Source organism: Gymnoscopelus microlampas (assembly GCF_963454915.1).
Source record: "Gymnoscopelus microlampas genome assembly, chromosome: 8".
NCBI classification, from domain to species: domain Eukaryota; kingdom Metazoa; phylum Chordata; class Actinopteri; order Myctophiformes; family Myctophidae; genus Gymnoscopelus; species Gymnoscopelus microlampas.
The window spans coordinates 4,806,102-4,823,601 of NC_139945.1; the positions used below are offsets into that span (position 1 = coordinate 4,806,102).

The 17,500-nt window shown below is 42.9% G+C and overlaps 2 protein-coding genes across 2 annotated transcripts in view; both read right to left on the bottom strand.

The window, feature by feature from the left end:
- triap1 (TP53 regulated inhibitor of apoptosis 1) overlaps positions 1–17,500 on the bottom strand; it is a 311,612-nt gene that overhangs the window by 5,470 nt on the left and 288,642 nt on the right. The gene's annotated exons all lie outside the window — the stretch shown is intronic.
- The window catches only part of LOC311050089 (extracellular calcium-sensing receptor-like), a gene marked incomplete at both ends in the record, with an annotated part of 39,262 nt that continues 21,869 nt past the window's right edge, over positions 108–17,500 (bottom strand). The window contains 8 exons of the mRNA XM_084064055.1: positions 108–1,021; positions 1,654–1,777; positions 2,470–2,697; positions 3,585–3,866; positions 4,894–5,097; positions 5,476–5,643; positions 6,756–6,857; positions 7,615–7,701. Coding sequence (XP_083920181.1) covers positions 108–1,021; positions 1,654–1,777; positions 2,470–2,697; positions 3,585–3,866; positions 4,894–5,097; positions 5,476–5,643; positions 6,756–6,857; positions 7,615–7,701 — 2,109 coding nt within the window. The remainder of the gene's footprint in view (positions 1,022–1,653; positions 1,778–2,469; positions 2,698–3,584; positions 3,867–4,893; positions 5,098–5,475; positions 5,644–6,755; positions 6,858–7,614; positions 7,702–17,500) is intronic.

Consider the following 17,500-nt stretch of genomic DNA (forward strand, 5'->3'; position numbering starts at 1 on the left):
CAGTATTCAAGCAATCAAAACTAACTAACGACGTTATCAGCAATCAAATATATCCATATATATTATTGTTATAAAATAGAACAAGTATTATCATTGCATTTCTACTCTTACGTCTTGGTGGCGTTGCGACCCATGATGGACTTCTTAGTGTTTCTCTCGGGTTTCAAAAGCATTATATAACACTTGGGTGCAAACAGCGCCACCAAGAGGCCAAAACTAGACGCTAAAATAGCAAACACCTCCACTACATCCGCATATTTGCCCGGAGAGCTGATATACGCCGGGACGAAGGCTATCCACACGGCAGAGAAGATCAACATGCTGAAAGTGATCAACTTGGCTTCGTTGAAGTTGTCTGGAAGATTCCTTGCCATGAACGCTAGGATGAAACTAAGGAGCGCCAGTAAACCGATATAACCTAGTAACACGGCAAAACCAACTGTTGATCCCACCTCACACTCATAGACTATCTTATCACTGTGGTATTGTGTGTTTTTATGTGGAGTCGGTGAGGCAGTCACAAGCCAGGCTGTGCAGATTATTGCCTGGATGGCAGTAAGAGCCAGAACTGTTCCTCTTTGCTGCATAGCACCAAACCACTTCATGATGCCTGCACCCCCAGGCTTGGAAGCCTTGAACACAGCCAACACCACCATAGTCTTTACCAGGATACACGAGACGCACAGCACAAAGCTGATCCCGAAAGCCGCGTGCCTCAGCTGACAAGTCCACAGTCTGGGATGTCCGATGAACAGAAGTGAGCACAAGAAACACAGTTTCAGTGACAGCAAAAGTTGGAAGCTGAGTTCCGAGTTGTTGGCGCGTACCATGGGTGTGTCTCGATGATAGACGAAGATTCCCAGGACAATGGCGCAGCAAAGTGTGCCCAGCAACGAGATGGTCGTCAGGGAGATACCCAGGGCCTCATGGTAGGAGAGGAACTCCATGATCTTGGGGACACAGTGGTCACGCTGGGGACTGGACCAGAAGTCCTCTGGACAACTGGTGCACTCTGTAGAGTCTAAAAAAGACACTGAGGTTAAAGGGACAGACAAGTAAAGTATCGTCCTAAAAAGGCACAACATTTCTACTTCTTGACTACTGTCATTGTTGCCAAGTCTGCTTATTTTAGGCGACTTTGGTAATTTTCTGCAAATCAACTTAACGTATAGTATTCCAATTATCAACATTGGAACACAATCGATTGATTTACGATGACTACTGGACACGGCAGACATGTTAACACAATGCCTGCCAAGGCATTTTTGTGTTTGAAAATTCCACAAGAGGGCGCTCTAACACAACTTAGGAATGATCCCTTGACTCTGAAAGAAGGAATGGACGGATGTGACGTCATCCCAAAAAACGTCACTTCCGTCCACTCCGATGTTCTTTCTTTGGTGAAAACGAACCTTATTCAACGGGCGATACGAACAAAATGGCCGATCGCCGTAAACTTCCGTGTCTACAACGCGGCTCCCACGACTGTCCAAAGATCGTCAATATAAGGTAAAAACGCTGGCATTGGGATGAAAAACAATGTTTTAATCTCAGGCAGTCAATGTGTGTGTTAGTCATCATCAATCAATAGATTTTGAGATGGGTGGAGCACGAACGTGAGATTTTCGGTTGAGAACCGCATAGTAAACCAACCGGTCTGGTTGCTGATCTCTCCGTCAGAACAGGCGATGCAGTCGAAGCAGCAGACAGGTTCTCCTTTCCTTCTGGCCACACGGGTCCCAGGGGAACAGCTCTCACTGCACACTGACTCAGGAGGCTACAATAACAATGACACCTGTACGTTAATTATAGTCATGTAATTAATAAGTCATTTTAAATGATAAATAATGAATTAAACCAGCCAGGTTCCAGAAGAACAGCAGCACAGCAAAATAACAACAGTCAATTTCAGTTTAAACCATAGATCTGCATTGTTACATTAGACCCCTGGTCCGAACTAAATCGTACTACGAGTTACTACGTAACTTCAGTGGTCAGGTTCTGATAATAACTGGAGAGGAGTCAAGAATCGTTCTAAGCTTGGTTTATTAGGACAGGTCTGTCTGGGTTAGTAAAATGTCCATCCACAGTGGACATTTTTTTGAGAGAGATTTACATATACAATTCACTTAAGGTCCTCCTTCCTACACATCTGTTATCCATTAAAAAGAACAAAACGATCATTAAGAATAAAACACAGATCATTCCATTGTGGTCACTCTTGACCCTTTAAATTGACCTTTACTCGGGTCTAAGTCAAATTAACATTCCATGGAATTAGCTGGACACTGAGCCACCTCACCTAGACAACTAGACATTGTTTCAGGAACATCTCCATTATACTTCACAGAGAAGGAAAAAAGCTTTAAACTATATAATTGCAATCAAATATACTATCAGTTAATAATACATACTAACACACACTCTCATCATGAGCTCCAGAACTCATTTATTATAGCATAAAGAGACCTTGGTGGATTCAAAGTTCCAGAAGATCATATCTTCGTCCAGGACGACTTCTGCGTCGCCGGAGGCGGACATCGTGACTCCGCCCACATTCCGGAGCTTGACGGTTCCGTCAGGAAGCCACGCCCAGTTCATGACATCATAGATTGGTAGAGGATCGCCGTTCTCATCAAATGATACATGATCACCAGCTGACGTGGTGAAGCTGACCTTCTCCAGGTAATGCACGAGCTGGAAACATTATGGACATGAGACGATGAACAAATAATACTAATAATAGTGTATACAATATACACTATGTAGAGCACTTTTTCCCCAAACAGTGGGTCGTGACCATTACAATTTTGTCATTATGTATTATTATTTTTTAAATATTTTCTAGAGTTGACAACAAATTCAAACATTTTTCAAAAACTAATTTCATGAATATTTTTTTTTGTTGGGGGGGGGGGGATTCCCTAAATTAGAAAACACATTTTTAAGAAGCAGTGCAAATAGCAGATCTGCAAGCTCACAACGTGGCATGAAGTGCCACGTTGTGAGCTTGCAGATCTATTATTTTCACTAGATAAACAACTGTAACCATACATTAAGGTCAACCATAGATGTAGTAGCACCTGAGAAAATCTAAAAGAAACCACAAACCAAACTGGCCTTTTGAAGAGAGAATGCCGCAGAGCTGAGCGTGCTTGGAGGAAAAGTAAGCTAATAGCCCATTGTGAAATCCTCTTTAATTGCATCCACACATACAACAAAGCTCTATGCTGCGAAAGGCAGGCTTATTTCTCTAAAACCATAAGTAATAATAGCAACAACCCCAGGATATTATTCTCCGCTATTGATCGGCTTCTAAATCCCCCCCACCTCAACGAGCATCTCCACCAACCCTCACAGTCAAAGTGTGAGGAGTTTGCTTCGTTCTTCGAAGACAAGATTGTCAACATTAGAAATAGCATCATAATTCATAATAATATTAATACACACTCCGCCATTATTAGAGTGAATTTGAACCATCTACGTTATTTTAAGGAAATTAATGAAGGGGAACTCATTTTTTCCCTCCACAATGTGTCACTATATGTCCAATATAGGCCCTAGAGCCTACATGAATAATCCACCTGCCACGGTTGTACGGTGGTCAGGCCGGCACAGCTGTGCCCAGGGAATGGCCCTCTTCCCGGGGCACACTGCAGCATGTCGTGCAGGGCGTGGGCCAGGGCGTACACGGCCTTGTAGACGTTGTACTCTGCCCTGAGGTCAGACACGTCCAACAGGGCCGTCTCTGCTGCACCCAGGTCCTCTAGTCCGGTGCACAGCCTTCCTCCACCTCCACCATCCACCCAGCCTGGCAGGACGGGGGCAAACCTACACCCAAACGTGTGCTCCCAAAACTGCCTCACCTGCAAGGAGAAACAACACCATGAAGTCTGTATAAGCATGAATAAAATACAGTGTTACAGTAATTTCCTTTCCTACTAAACGGTGTCAGCTCCAAAGTTCCCATGAAACTACAGTATGTGTAAAACTCTGCTGCCCGCCTGCTCACCAGAACCCAATCCAGGGAGCACATCACCCCAGTCCTATATGACCTTCATTGACTCCCAGTCAAACACACAATACATTTCAAGATACTGATCACCACCTACAAGACCCTCAGCAAGCTGGCCTTTTAATTTCAATGTTTTCTTTGCTAGTTTTCTAGTTTTAATGTTTTCTATGCTGGTTAGGGGCGGCCATAGCTGAGTGGTTAGTGAGCCCGCCTTGGGAGCCAGAGGCACTGGTTGCCTCAGGTTCGATTCCAGGCCAGGCCAGCATGTGTCGATGAAATGAAATTTGTCCCTGAGCAAGACTCTTAACCCCTAATTGCTCACAGGTTCTCATTGGAAACAAGGCCGCAAGGACTTTCATGAACGACCTGTTAAAATGAATTATCCTTATCCTTAAAGGCATTGTAGGGAACATTAAGCCTAAATTTAAAAAATATTTATATATATATTTTTTGCATTTTTCCCCTTCTATCAGCCACTATATAATGATGCTGGGGTGTTTTCCTGCATTGAAAAACAGGCCTCTTTCTGAAAACCCTATTTTCCCTATTGTTGTTGTTGTTGTTATGTTTGTCCGGGACGTAAGGAAGTCTATGGAAGTCTATGGAGGCATCACCCCCTGGTGGCCGGGAAACGAACTGCACAAACATAAACAATGCAGGGAAAATAGGGGTTTCAGAAAGAGTACTGTGTTTCAATGCAGGAAAACACCCCAGCATCATTATATAGTGGCTGATAGAGGGGAAAAAATGCAAAAAAAATATATATAAATATTTTTTGAATTTAGGCTTAATGTTCCCTACAATGCCTTTAAGTTATTTTTTCTTTCTTAATTGTGTAAAGCATCTCTTAAACAGTAAATGAAAACAAACAGACTCACTATGTTATTTTCATGGCTGTTGTCAGGGTCCTCAGGATGGAGTTTCAACAGGAAGTCCTTGAGTCCCGGGATCTCCGCGCGACGGACGGCGATCCCCAGGGTGCCTGTCAGGTACGGCATGAATTTAGGAGTATGGAAGTCGGGAAACGTGGCCCAGGACACACTGGCCATCCACTGTAGTCCTGTCAGGTTCTGCCTTATTACCTGTTGAGTTCAACACGTTATACTATAGTTACACTATTAGCAGGGTTAATTTTGTCGACTAAAACTATGATAAAAAGTTCGTAGACTACATTTTTTTCAACAAAAAACTAAATGAAAACGAGTCTACAATGGCAAAAAGTAGGACTAAATATACTGCTAATTTTGTCAACAAATAAAAACTAGACTAAAATGAGATCCAGTAGAACTAAGACAAGTCATTTTATGCTTGGCTGTGCCTATAGGTGTCGCACTCCAAAAATCGTCTATTTTAATTAACGGTTAATTAACAATTTATCAGGTGTTAGATGAACATACATCGTCCATCATCTTCCTCATGTGTGCTCCCAGTTCAAACACATTAACAGTTAATAAACATACCTCAGCCATCATCCTCCTCAAGTGTCCTCCCAGTTCGAACACAGCCACCACTCTGGCTGTAGAAGTCTTCATGACAGAGACGATCCTCTGCAGCTCTGTGGGGTCACTGTCTGCGGGGAAAACTTCTATGTAGGCCAGACAGGCCACACCAGACCGCTCCAGGTCAGACTGGGAAGGTAGAACAACCAGGGTTAGAACCTCTATTAGGACCCTGCACATGCCGAAAATGTGGGCCTTAGACCGGCCCTGGGCCCTGGTCCGATAGGTGGCGCAATTTTACAGCTTGAGCCCGACCCGAAGCCCGACACCTTTTTATTTATTTATTATTATGAATTCATTATTTTCGAGCGTGCGCTTTCACTGTTGTGCCCAGCAGCTGCACTCTCTCGCACTCTGATTATAACAAAGCCACAAGAAGTCAAGAACACACACATCACACTAGAAAATGAGAAATCGTCCTCCAGCCACCGTTTGGAATGATCTTATGTCCTCGCAGCATAATCCCACACACTTCTGGTGACTTGGGATTTTGCATTCGCTGGCACTGGCTTGGAAAGAAAATCAGGCATTGATAATTGTCAGCTTGCTGCGTAGGGTTACCAACCGTCCCGTAAAATATGGAATCGTCCCGTTTTTGGAAACTAAACGACGCGTCCCATATTGAACTGGTACGGGACGCAATTTGTTCAGTATTTTGAGGTCGGGGAATAAATAGAGGGTATGCGCATGCTTAAAGTTAATGGCACATCGAGTGGCAAAGCGAGTGGCAAAGCAACATTTGGATGCATGGGCTGTCAAGGCCAGAAAGTATTTTTTTGACTCTCAGTAGGCATTCCTGCATAACTTCCGGGTTTGATGATGATGTCACACGCATACCCTCTATATGAAAGACAGGGCGATTTATTTGAGAAATTACGGTGATTCTGCTGTCCTGCTCCCACTTTGCTCTCTCTCCCCCTCTCGTTGCTGTGTGTGACTGTCAGTGAGCTAACTGAGCTTTGGGAGTCGGGTGTCTGGAAAATCCCTCATTGCGGGCTGCTTATTGGCTCATTTACTCATGACACGAACAATGAGAGTTAGCGCTTTCAGTGTTGCTGAGATACTCTGAGTCTCTGCCCCATAAACTGTAGGGTGCTGCCTCCCAAACACCCCCTCCTTTCAAGCTAGCGCACATGCTGAGACAAAAAGTAGACCTTACCCGTCGGGGGATATGAGCCCCCGAAAGTGCTACCGTCCAAATTATTTTAATATCCATTGTGTAAAATAACGTGTTGCCGTACCTTTAAGGATCTGGCAGCGTTGCGTCCATCAGCATCATCACTGACCACCAGTCCCACCCAGGTCCATCCAAACCTCTTCATGATGTGCTGCATGGCTCTGACCTGATGGTTAAAGAATGACCTGATGGTTAAAGAATGACCTGATGGTCCTATATGAGGTGTGTATGATGACCTGTAGGTGATGCTGTTGGGTGCATGAGAGCATTAACCTCACGTAACCAGACTTTCCATCTCGGAGGAAAGCCTGGTATTTGTTTCTAAATGGCCGTGTGATCCGGTCTAGGCCACGCCTACTGAGAAAAAAAAAGAGGAAAAAACCCTGTGGTTCCGGGTGCGGGTTCCGGTTAGATTATTCACACAGTCAGATCAGTTCATCTCATAGATTATTCACACAGTCAGATCAGTTCATCTCCTACATTTCACAATGAATAGGGAAGAAAAAGGTCTAATCATTCTGTTCTGGCACCGTGCCAACAGAGACCATCAGCTCCCGTAATGAAAGGCCATAATGCAATACCCATTACACCCACTAGAGAGTAATGTTTGTCAAGTGGGCGGAACATCTACTACCAGGTAACAGCACATGTTTGTCTTTTCTTTTTACCACAGATAAAAAAGAAAGGGCATCTTTTTACCACAGATAAAAAAGAAAGGGCATCTTTTTACCACAGATAAAAAAGAAAGGGGGTCTTTTTACCACAGATAAAAATAAAGGGGTTCTTCCACTGACTATTAGAATTAACACCTTTCAGGAGGCAGGCCTACAATACTGAAACATGGACTAGTTAGTGCAATCTGTTCATTAGCACCTGGAAGTTAACACAGTGCTATAACATGGACAAGTTTGTGTTCATTATACCTGGAAGGCGTCACTTGGGATGGTTCTGAAGAAGGAAGGGAACTGCTGACGGTCACTCAGACACGAACAGGTGGCAAAATAACTGACCTGACAAATGTACAAGATATTATGTAATATATTCATTTATTAAAATGACTGACCATCAAAATGTACAAAATATATTGTTGCTGTCAGGCAGAAACCTCATGTCTCAATTTATTTATTTGTAAATGAATGCTCTACTTGATGAAGTGAAAATAGCAGATCTACAAGCTCAAAACGCCATTGCGAGGCGTTGTGAACTTGTAGATCGGCTATTTTCACAATTTTAAAACCTTATTTTAAATAATAATCAAAAAGGAACGGTTTGGGACGAATTTCGCGGAAAGAATAAATAAATATTATTAAGTATGGCGGATTACAATAAGTGTTTGGCCATTGGCATGGCAGGCACACTTAATACGTATAGATTACTTACCAGAGGTATTTGGTACAGACCTAGTAAATTTGACAGGGCGATGGACTGCGTCGACGACTCCGGGCCCACAACTCCCACCACCGGAGGGGAGCCGTCACAGTTTTCGTTCAATCGGACGTGCGCCTCCCTGCCGCTGACCAATGATACGGCGGCTTTGTCGCCCATGCCCCGAAAGATGCAGCAGGTGTCGTAGAGGCGGTACCCCAGCGTCACGTTGGGCAGGAGGGCGGGGTCTCCGTTGATCTCGTCCACGGCGAACGCCATGACCTGCGACCGTCTGAAACCTAGGACGTCAAATCTACATATACATTACTAATTGATATTACTAATTACTAATTGCTCATTACATACACTGTGACCTGTGACAATTATACCCAAGACATAAAAAAATAAAGACATGCCAGTGTAACGACATCTTATCCACTATCCTAAATGGGAATTGCCCGTTGGGTGCAGAAGTCTCTCCAGAACCCAGAGGTGAACTGGGGCCCCCGATCCGAGACCACGTCAACAGGGAAGCCATGAAGGCGGATGACATGCTGAACCAGTAGCTTGGCAGTAGGGATCTTGGGAAGGGCAATGAATTGGGCAGACTTAGAAAAACGGTCCACAATGCTCAGAATGGCCGTGTTGCCGTCCGACGGTGGAAGACCGTTGACAAAGTCCAACGAGATGTGAGACCAAGGGCGGTGCGGGACAGGGAGTGGTAGCAGAAGGCCAGGTGGGGGCTGGCGAGATGTTTTATTCTGGGCACAGACTGGGTAGGCTGCAACAAATGAATGGCCAACTTTCCTCATGGAAGGCCACCAAAAACATTGTTTCAAAAAGGAAAGGGTGCGATTCATACCAGGATGGCAATCAAGGTTAGACGAGTGCCCCCACTGTAGCACACGGGAACAGGTCCGGCACAAACAGCCAGTTTGGAGGTCCATTCCCAGGGTCGGGGTGCTGACGTTGAACGTTACGAACCACCGCTTCCACCTCCCAAGACAAGAGCCCATGTGTAGTTGGAAGGTAGGATGGGCTCAGGACGGTGGCTCTCTGGCGTGAGACTGAACATGCGAGAGAGAGCATCAGGTTTTGTTTTCTTGGACCCAGGGCGATGAGACAGAGTAAAGTTGAACCTGGAGAAAAACAGGCCTGGCGGGAGTTGAGCCGCTTAGCTGTTTTAATGTACTCCAGGTTCTTGTGATCCGTCCAGACAATAAACGGTTGTTCGGCACCCTCCAGCCAATATCTCCACTCTTCAAGGGCTAACTTCACGGCCAACAATTCCCAATGCCCAATGTCGTAATTTCTCTCCGCGAGGACAAGTTTACAGGAGAAAAAGGCATAGGGGTGGACTCGGTGGTCTTCAGAGGAGCGCTGGGACAGCACCGCTGTAGTCTCGCATGGCCAGACTGTTGCCTCCCACAATTTACAAATGTTTCCGACATACAGTCTGGGACTCGGAAGCTCTGATCATGTGTAAGGGGAAAGCGGATGCCCCTCCCCTACCCACGTCCGTTTCAGCATTGTGCAGTGGCGCAAAGGAGTCCGACTGGAATCAACGAATCTCATAAATATCGTTTATCGTCTACTAGTGTCTTCTTTCACAGTTTTTTCGGCGTTAATTCCATGATACCTTTCTCAGTTTTCTGTGATAAACAATCCTCGCACAAATAACATGAATCTACCGCTCCTATGACTATGCTTCCGCCTCGGTTCTGTTTCCACTAGGACTACAGGTCCGCGGGCACCGCGTCGTGATTGGTCGAATGTCTTTCCGGTCTGAACAACTTCCGTTACACAGCTTTCGGGAAGTGGAGTTCCAGACTCTATATAGCATTCAGAGATTGTGGAATAGTAGTCTGGTGACGCGAGACTAGCACCGCTGGGATAGCACCTCAACAATGAACTGGTGCGTTTGCTCCGGATTGATCAGGACAGATGACCAGACGTATAGCACTTTGGAAAAGGTGAGAGCAGTGAAAGGAGCCTAATCCGTCCGAGATGCTGTAGTTCCACACGAAACCGCTATAACATTTGGCGAAACCGAGGAAGCCCTGAATACCCTTCCGGTTACTGGGCTGGGGCCACTCCACAACCGCTCTAATCTTCTCTGGGTCCATATGGACGCTGTCGGCAGCCCAAGAAAGGGACAGTGGTTTGGTGGAAAGCACAAGTATCCGCTTTCACAAAGACGCGATTCTCCAGAAGGTGCTGGAGCACCTGTTGCACGTGACGAGTGTGATCTTGCGGGGTACTGGAAAAGACCAAGATGTCATCTAAATAGACAAAAACTAACCGGTGCAACATGTCCTGGAGGACATCGTTGACAAGAGCTTGAAAGACTGCAGGATCGATCGTGAGGCCGAAGGGCATGAGGTACTCGTAGTGGCCGCTGGGGGTGTTGAATGCGGTTTTCCACTCGTCGCCTTCTCGGATTCGGACCAGGTGGTAAGCATTGCGAAGATCGGGTATAGTGAAGATAGAGGCTTTCTGGACACGCTCAAAAGCAGAGGAGATGAGAAGGAGTAGGTAGCGGTTCTTGATGGTGATGTCATTCAAGCCCCGGTGATCGATGAAGGGCCGTAACACCCCACCCTTCTTCCCCACAAAGAAGGGGCTCAGGGGCACACCATGAGTACAGGTGACCACAGGGAGGAGAAGTATCTGGAAGCAGTTTGATAGGGCAGTCATAAGGACGATGTGGAGGTAAAGACGTGACCCGAGACTTGTTGAAGACCTCCCTCAAGTCCCAGTATTCGGGCGGACCCTTGACAGGTCTGGAGAGTAGTTGGAAGGAGCAGGCTCCGGGAGAATGGGGTTGAGCCGACCTTAGCCACTTAGAAAGACAATATTGCCCCCAGGAGGTGATCTTTCAACTCGACCAGTCTATGGAGGAATTATGCAAAGCAAGCCAGGGACGTCCGAAAATGACTGGTACATGAGGTGAATTAATAAGGTGCAGTGAAATAGCCTCACAGTGGTTGCCTGAGATACAGAGCTTAACAGGAACCATTGACTGAGTTACCAAATCAATGGACCTTCCACCGAGAGCACTGGCCTAAGAAGGTTTATCAACAGGGGTGACTGGAATGTTTAATTGGTGGACTAAGTTAGCATCAATCAAATTAGCATCAGCAGCAGAATCAACTTTTTTTTTTTTTTTTTTTGGCCTCCTGGTGCCGCTATAATAGGCCAATGTGAAAAGGGTGTCATTTGTTTAAGGGCTTTTCACTGGAATCGGACACTGCATTCATGATTTGAGGCATTTTGTTACAAAAATGTGTTTTGCAAAATTAGACCTGCTGGTGGCGCTATAGCAGGCCAATGTGAAAAGGGTGGCATTTCTACCTCGGCCTAATAGAAATGTGCGTGTGAAATTTTACGGAAATTGCAAGCTGCGTTCATGATTTGAGGCATTTTGTTCAAAACGGACCAATCCTGCAAACTTTGGAAGCCAATCTTAGGCAATCAGGATGGAATATGGGAAACAAACTTACAGTAGCTTGTCCTGTGTTATGGAGTTATGTCATAGAGAGTTATGTAGGTACACAACCTGGCTGGGTTAAAGATATAAACCTGACGATCTGATCTCTTATCAACGAGGCAGCACAGGATCACTGCCGGCCGCCCGAGTCTCACGGGGAATATCCTACATGACTGCTTGTGCACTGCTCGGTATGGGTTAAATAAATCAATATACAAACGTATTCCATTCATGGCTATGTGATTGGTATCATAATATGTCATTCATGTAGGCTACAAGCCTATGTGACAAAGATTGTAGCGCTACGAATGTGTGTGTGTGTGTGTGTGTGTGTGTGTGTGTGTGTGCGTGCGTGCGTGCGTGCGTGCGTGCGTGCGTGCGTGCGTGCGTGCGTGCGTGCGTGAGTGTTTGCGTGCGTGTGTGTGCGCGTGTGTGTGTGTGTGTGTGTGTGTGTGAGAGAGCCAGAGAGGCGTGTGCTGTGCATGTGTGGCGAGGCGAGCGGGGGAAACTCTTTCTTATTGGCTTTTCATGATGTGTTTGGTCGTATTATGGTTCTTCATGTTGTAAAATCGGGGTGTTTTGAGAATATTCAAGGCCGTATTATTTAAATGATGCTCGTTTTCAGACGTGAGATTTATCAAAGCTCCGACCTGATGTACGCTAGGATTGGCTGTATAGGATCCTTTGATAAATGTGACTTTGACGTTGGTGTACGGCCGAATATATGGAAAAATATAAGCCGTTTTTTACGCTCCGTTGATAAATGAGGGCCACTGTGTACCGATTTGTGTGATGTTTGGACAAAATCTGTAGGATGCACAAATCGGCCTCCTGGTGGCGCTATAACAGGCCAATCTGAAAAATCTGGGGCAGAGGTTCTGAATTGGCATCCAGGGAGTGTGTGTGCACAGTTTCGCAGCGGCCGGGCCAACGGTGCCGGAGATTAGCTGCTAACGGACGGACAGGACACACACACGGACGGACAGGGGGTAAAACATACTCTCTCGCCATGCCTTTCAGCCTGGCAGAGACAATTAAAGCCTGAGTTTCCAACTGTGTATCATTGCAACTTATTTCCCCACAGTTGTGTGGGGTTATGTTGACAAATACACACCATTAGTGTGTTCCAAAATAGCAGCTCTACAAGCTCACAACGCATCACATTGTAGATCGGCTTTTTTTGAATAGTCAAAGTATGACAGAGGGGTGTATGTCATGTGGGGTGGTGGTTGAGTATGGGGTGTGTGAGTGAGGGGTGGGACTTTTGGAGCTTGAAATGTACAAACGTTTTAGCATCAAAATATGCTTTGAGTACCAAAGTAAAAGTACTCAAATTTTCAGAAAATAGCAGATCTACAAGCTCATAACGCGTCACATTGTAGATCGGCTGTATGTGGTTACAGTAGGTTTTGTATTAATAACAAAATCGGCAAAGTTACAAGTAACTAAAGCTGTCAAATGCTGTAATTGTAGTGGAGTGGAAGTAACAAAAATGGAAACTAAAGTAAAAGTACCTAAAAATTATACTGTGCATTGTAAGCACTTGTATAGTACTTGAGTAAATGTACTTAGTTACTTTGCAGCAGCACTGAGCAGCCAATTGCTGACAGGCTAGAGATCAACAGCTGTACTAATTGGTAGAGTGCAGAGGGACATGGATTGATATTAATGGACTTAACTCAAAACCTATACATCACACAGTTAGATCTTTGGATGTAATCGGAGATCAGACCTGTGCAAACATGGTGATGTAAAAATATATGTATGTACTGTAGTGTAAAATGTGTACGTTCATGCAACGTCAATGTACATTGTTTCTTGTGTCTGGGTAGCTCAGTTGGAAGAGCTCTTGACTCTGGACCACAATGACATGGGATCAAATCCTCATCTCAGCATATGAGCAATCTGGCTCCCTGCGGTATAGAGCATTGTAACAGGTATAGATTCATGTGTTCTTTGCTGTTGCTACCCTTTAAATGGCCATGGTCATTGACAATGCATTGGGCGGTTAAAGTTAAATATAAATAAATTCTACACATGATTTCAAAGTAAACATATCAAGCATGCGTGTCCACAGTAAGGTTAATTATTTTAATTGTGAATTGAGTTTGTAAGTGAACGTATGAAGGAATAGGGAGGTGGCAACGTTTTTAAACGTAAAGTGAAAAGTACAAGCATACGTGTCCACAGTAAGCTGTTTTTTACAGTTTGAATGGAGTTTCTAAGTGGAAGTATGTAGGAGGAGTAGGGTGCCAAAGTTTTTAGGTGAATATAGTCTATAAATAGTGATGATATCTATAGTGTGCTCGCTGCTGCTGCTGCAGCAAACACACAATAATATAATCTGTACATTGATATGATACTATATGATACCAGGTAAACAAGGAACCTAGCATCTGTCTAGACAACATGCTATCTAAATAACATTCTGTACATTTGAAACTATAGGATAACCTAGGACTTCAAATCTATACACACAATACAAATTACTATTACTATCATTTTCAGGTCAAGTATTCATCCAATCAGGAGAGAGAACTGGAACTGAAACAGTACACAATTTAAACCAACAAATCCTGATTGGATGAAATTGGTATCCCACCTGAAATGTATGTTCTGTTTACTTAAGAGCTGGAGAGACATGGAGACCTCTGTTACTGAACATCAAATACTCTGTAGCAATGATTACTATCACAATATAGAGCTATTTAACACTGCTACTGAACAAACACTCTATAGCAATGATTACTATCACAATATAGAGCTATTTAACACTGTTACTGAACAAACACTCTATAGCAATGATTACTATCACAATATAGAGCTATTTAACACTGTTACTGAACATCAAATACTATGTAGCAATGATTACTATCACAATATAGAGCTAGTTAACACTGTTACTGAACAAACACTCTATAGCAATGATTACTGTCACAATATAGAGCTATTTAACACTGCTACTGAACAAACACTCTATAGCAATGATTACTATCACAATATAGAGCTATTTAACACTGTTACTGAACAAACACTCTATAGCAATGAGTACTATCACAATATAAAGCTATTTAACACTGCTACTGAACAAGCACTCTATAGCAATGATTACTATCACAATATAGAGCTATTTAACACTGTTACTGAACAAACACTCTATAGCAATGAGTGCTATCACAATATAGAGCTATTTAACACTGTTACTGAACAAACACTCTATAGCAATGAGTACTATCACAATATAGAGCTATTTAACACTGTTACTGAACAAACACTCTATAGCAATGAGTGCTATCACAATATAGAGCTATTTAACACTGTTACTGAACAAACACTCTATAGCAATGAGTACTATCACAATATAGAGCTATTTAACACTGCTACTGAACAAACACTCTATAGTAATGATTACTTTAGAGTAAAAAAAACACTCATTGAACCTTTAAATATGCATTATTTGCAGAAACATACAGCATACTGTAAATTAATGTAAGTTCCCTGTTATCTGTGTTATGTCTCTGTCAGGTGGAAACCCACATGTCCAACTGTTGCTTTTCATGAAACGGTTGTATAAAAAAATAAAAAAATAACCTGCGTTTTAATTACTCCAATGTAGTTATTATTTAGTCACAGGCTCTTTTAATACCTTTTAATTGGTTCAATATTTATAAAACAGGCTTGACGTGTTGTGAGCTTGTAGATCGGCTATTTTCCTATACTTTTGTCGGACACATAGCATTACCAAGTAGGACGTACAAAGAGAAGGTTTCCACCAGACAGCGATGAGTAACCCATTAAGACCGGGAACGCATCTGCGTCATTTTTAGTTTTCTTTGGGCTACTCAAAAATAGCAGATCTACAAGCTCATGCGCGGCACAGAGTGCCGCACTATGAGCTTGTACATCTGCTATTTCTTTAGAAAAATCTTGAAAATGTGTGCAAATATTTCAATATATATATACTTTTGAAGTGAACATTTTTAACTCAAATCTTTGCTTCTGGGGGATTCTACAAATGTCTTCTAAATCCTGTTGCTATAATCAGTGATTCTCAAACCTTTTCATGTCAAGGACCACCCAAAATGATGTATTTAGTGGTGGACCCCCATCTCAATATACGTTGTTCCGGCGACCCCCCCCCCCCCCCCCCCCCTCCCCCCCCAGAAGCAAAGATTTGAGTTACAAACGTTCGCTTTATGAAAATATATACATTCAAAGATTTGCACACATGTTCGCGATTTTTCCCAAAAATAGCAAATCTAACATGCTCATGTGAGCTCATATGAGCTTGTATATCTGCTATTTTTTGAGTAGCCAAATACATTTGAAATGACAGAGAGGCGTTCCCGGATTGAATGGGTCAAGTTGTGCTGGCTCACCCGTAGCAGATAAGTTCCTCTGGCTTGGAGGTGAAGCTCAGTACAGGATAGAATGGAGCACAATGGATGGGAAACAAACCGCCCAGGACCAAGTCACCTGGCTTCACAAGACACACAACAGGGTTATGATTATATCTATTCATCATGATTTAAACCATAGATCTGCAACACCCCGCCCTATAGGGGTCCAAAGAGTTACTACAAGGGGGCAGTGGTGGAAAAAGTACTCAAATGTTTTACTTAAATAAAAGTATCAATACTGCAATGCTGAAATAGGCCTACTCTGTTACAAGTAAAAGTCCGGAATTTCACAATTTACTTGAGTAAAAGTACAAAAGTATTGGTATCAAAATGTACTTAAAATACCAAAAGTATCTACAAGCTCACAACGCGTCGCGAAGCGACGTGTTGTGAGCTTGTAGATCGGCTATTTTCAAATAGCCTATATATAAAAATATGTTTCATAATATCATAATTTATATCTGAAAAGTAACTAGTAACTAAACTTTGCTGAACATTTGTAGATCTACAAGCTGTAGATCTGCTATTTTCGGCTAAGAGGTTTGGTGTAGAGAGAAAAAACAGGCAAACCAAGTATAGGGCCAAAGGTCAAGCTAATACTAAGGTAAAGCACATTTCAACAACGGGGCAATTAAATGTGCTTTGAATTACAGAACATCAAGTAAAGTTAACACACTAATACAATCATACAATGACATTAGGATGCATAAAACAACATGAATGCAAATGGACAGATCAATCAATCAAAGACATTGGCAAACAGAAAGGTCTTTAGTTGTGTTTTAAAATAAATAAGAGTGGCAGCTGTTTTCAGGAAAGGACAAAAGGGGGGACAGACAGGGACAGAGCAAACAGAAAAAAAAACACGTCAAAGATTAGTCAAGACATTTCATACGGTACATAAACCTAAAACATATACTTTACATACCTTTTGAAATCTGTTGACAACAAAGTGGGCCAGTATGTCACAGGAAGACCAAGCTAAGAAGGAGAAAACACAGAAGAAAGCATGTGTATTATCTCTGACATTTTTCATTGGGGTTTCCATTTTGACTGTGTTTAAAATAGGTAGTGAGTTTATATGTTTAAAATGGGTAGTGAGTTTATATGTTTAAAATAGGTAGTGAGTTTATATGTTTAAAATAGGTAGCGAGTTTATATGTTTAAAATGGGTAGTGAGTTTATATGTTTAAAATAGGTAGTGAGTTTATATGTCGGCTATGTTTTCCCAGCACGTTATTTAGGTCGCCCCAGACTACCCCACATGTACAATGGCTAAACATTTAAAATTATCAAACTCGGGACACAAGATATGTAATGAATGAACCACTTAAGTCGATATCAAATAGTAAAAATAGATTATATCTCACAATAATAGTCAGGCTATTAAAAGACTTAGACAAAATAATACAAAATAAATAAACTAACTTACCCACTTTAAATATATATTAAATGTAAATAAAATAAAAACAAAAACCAAATGAGAAATGCTAAACATGAATAATAACCTTGTACATCAGAGAATGAACACAACAACATGCATGTCAGGAACAG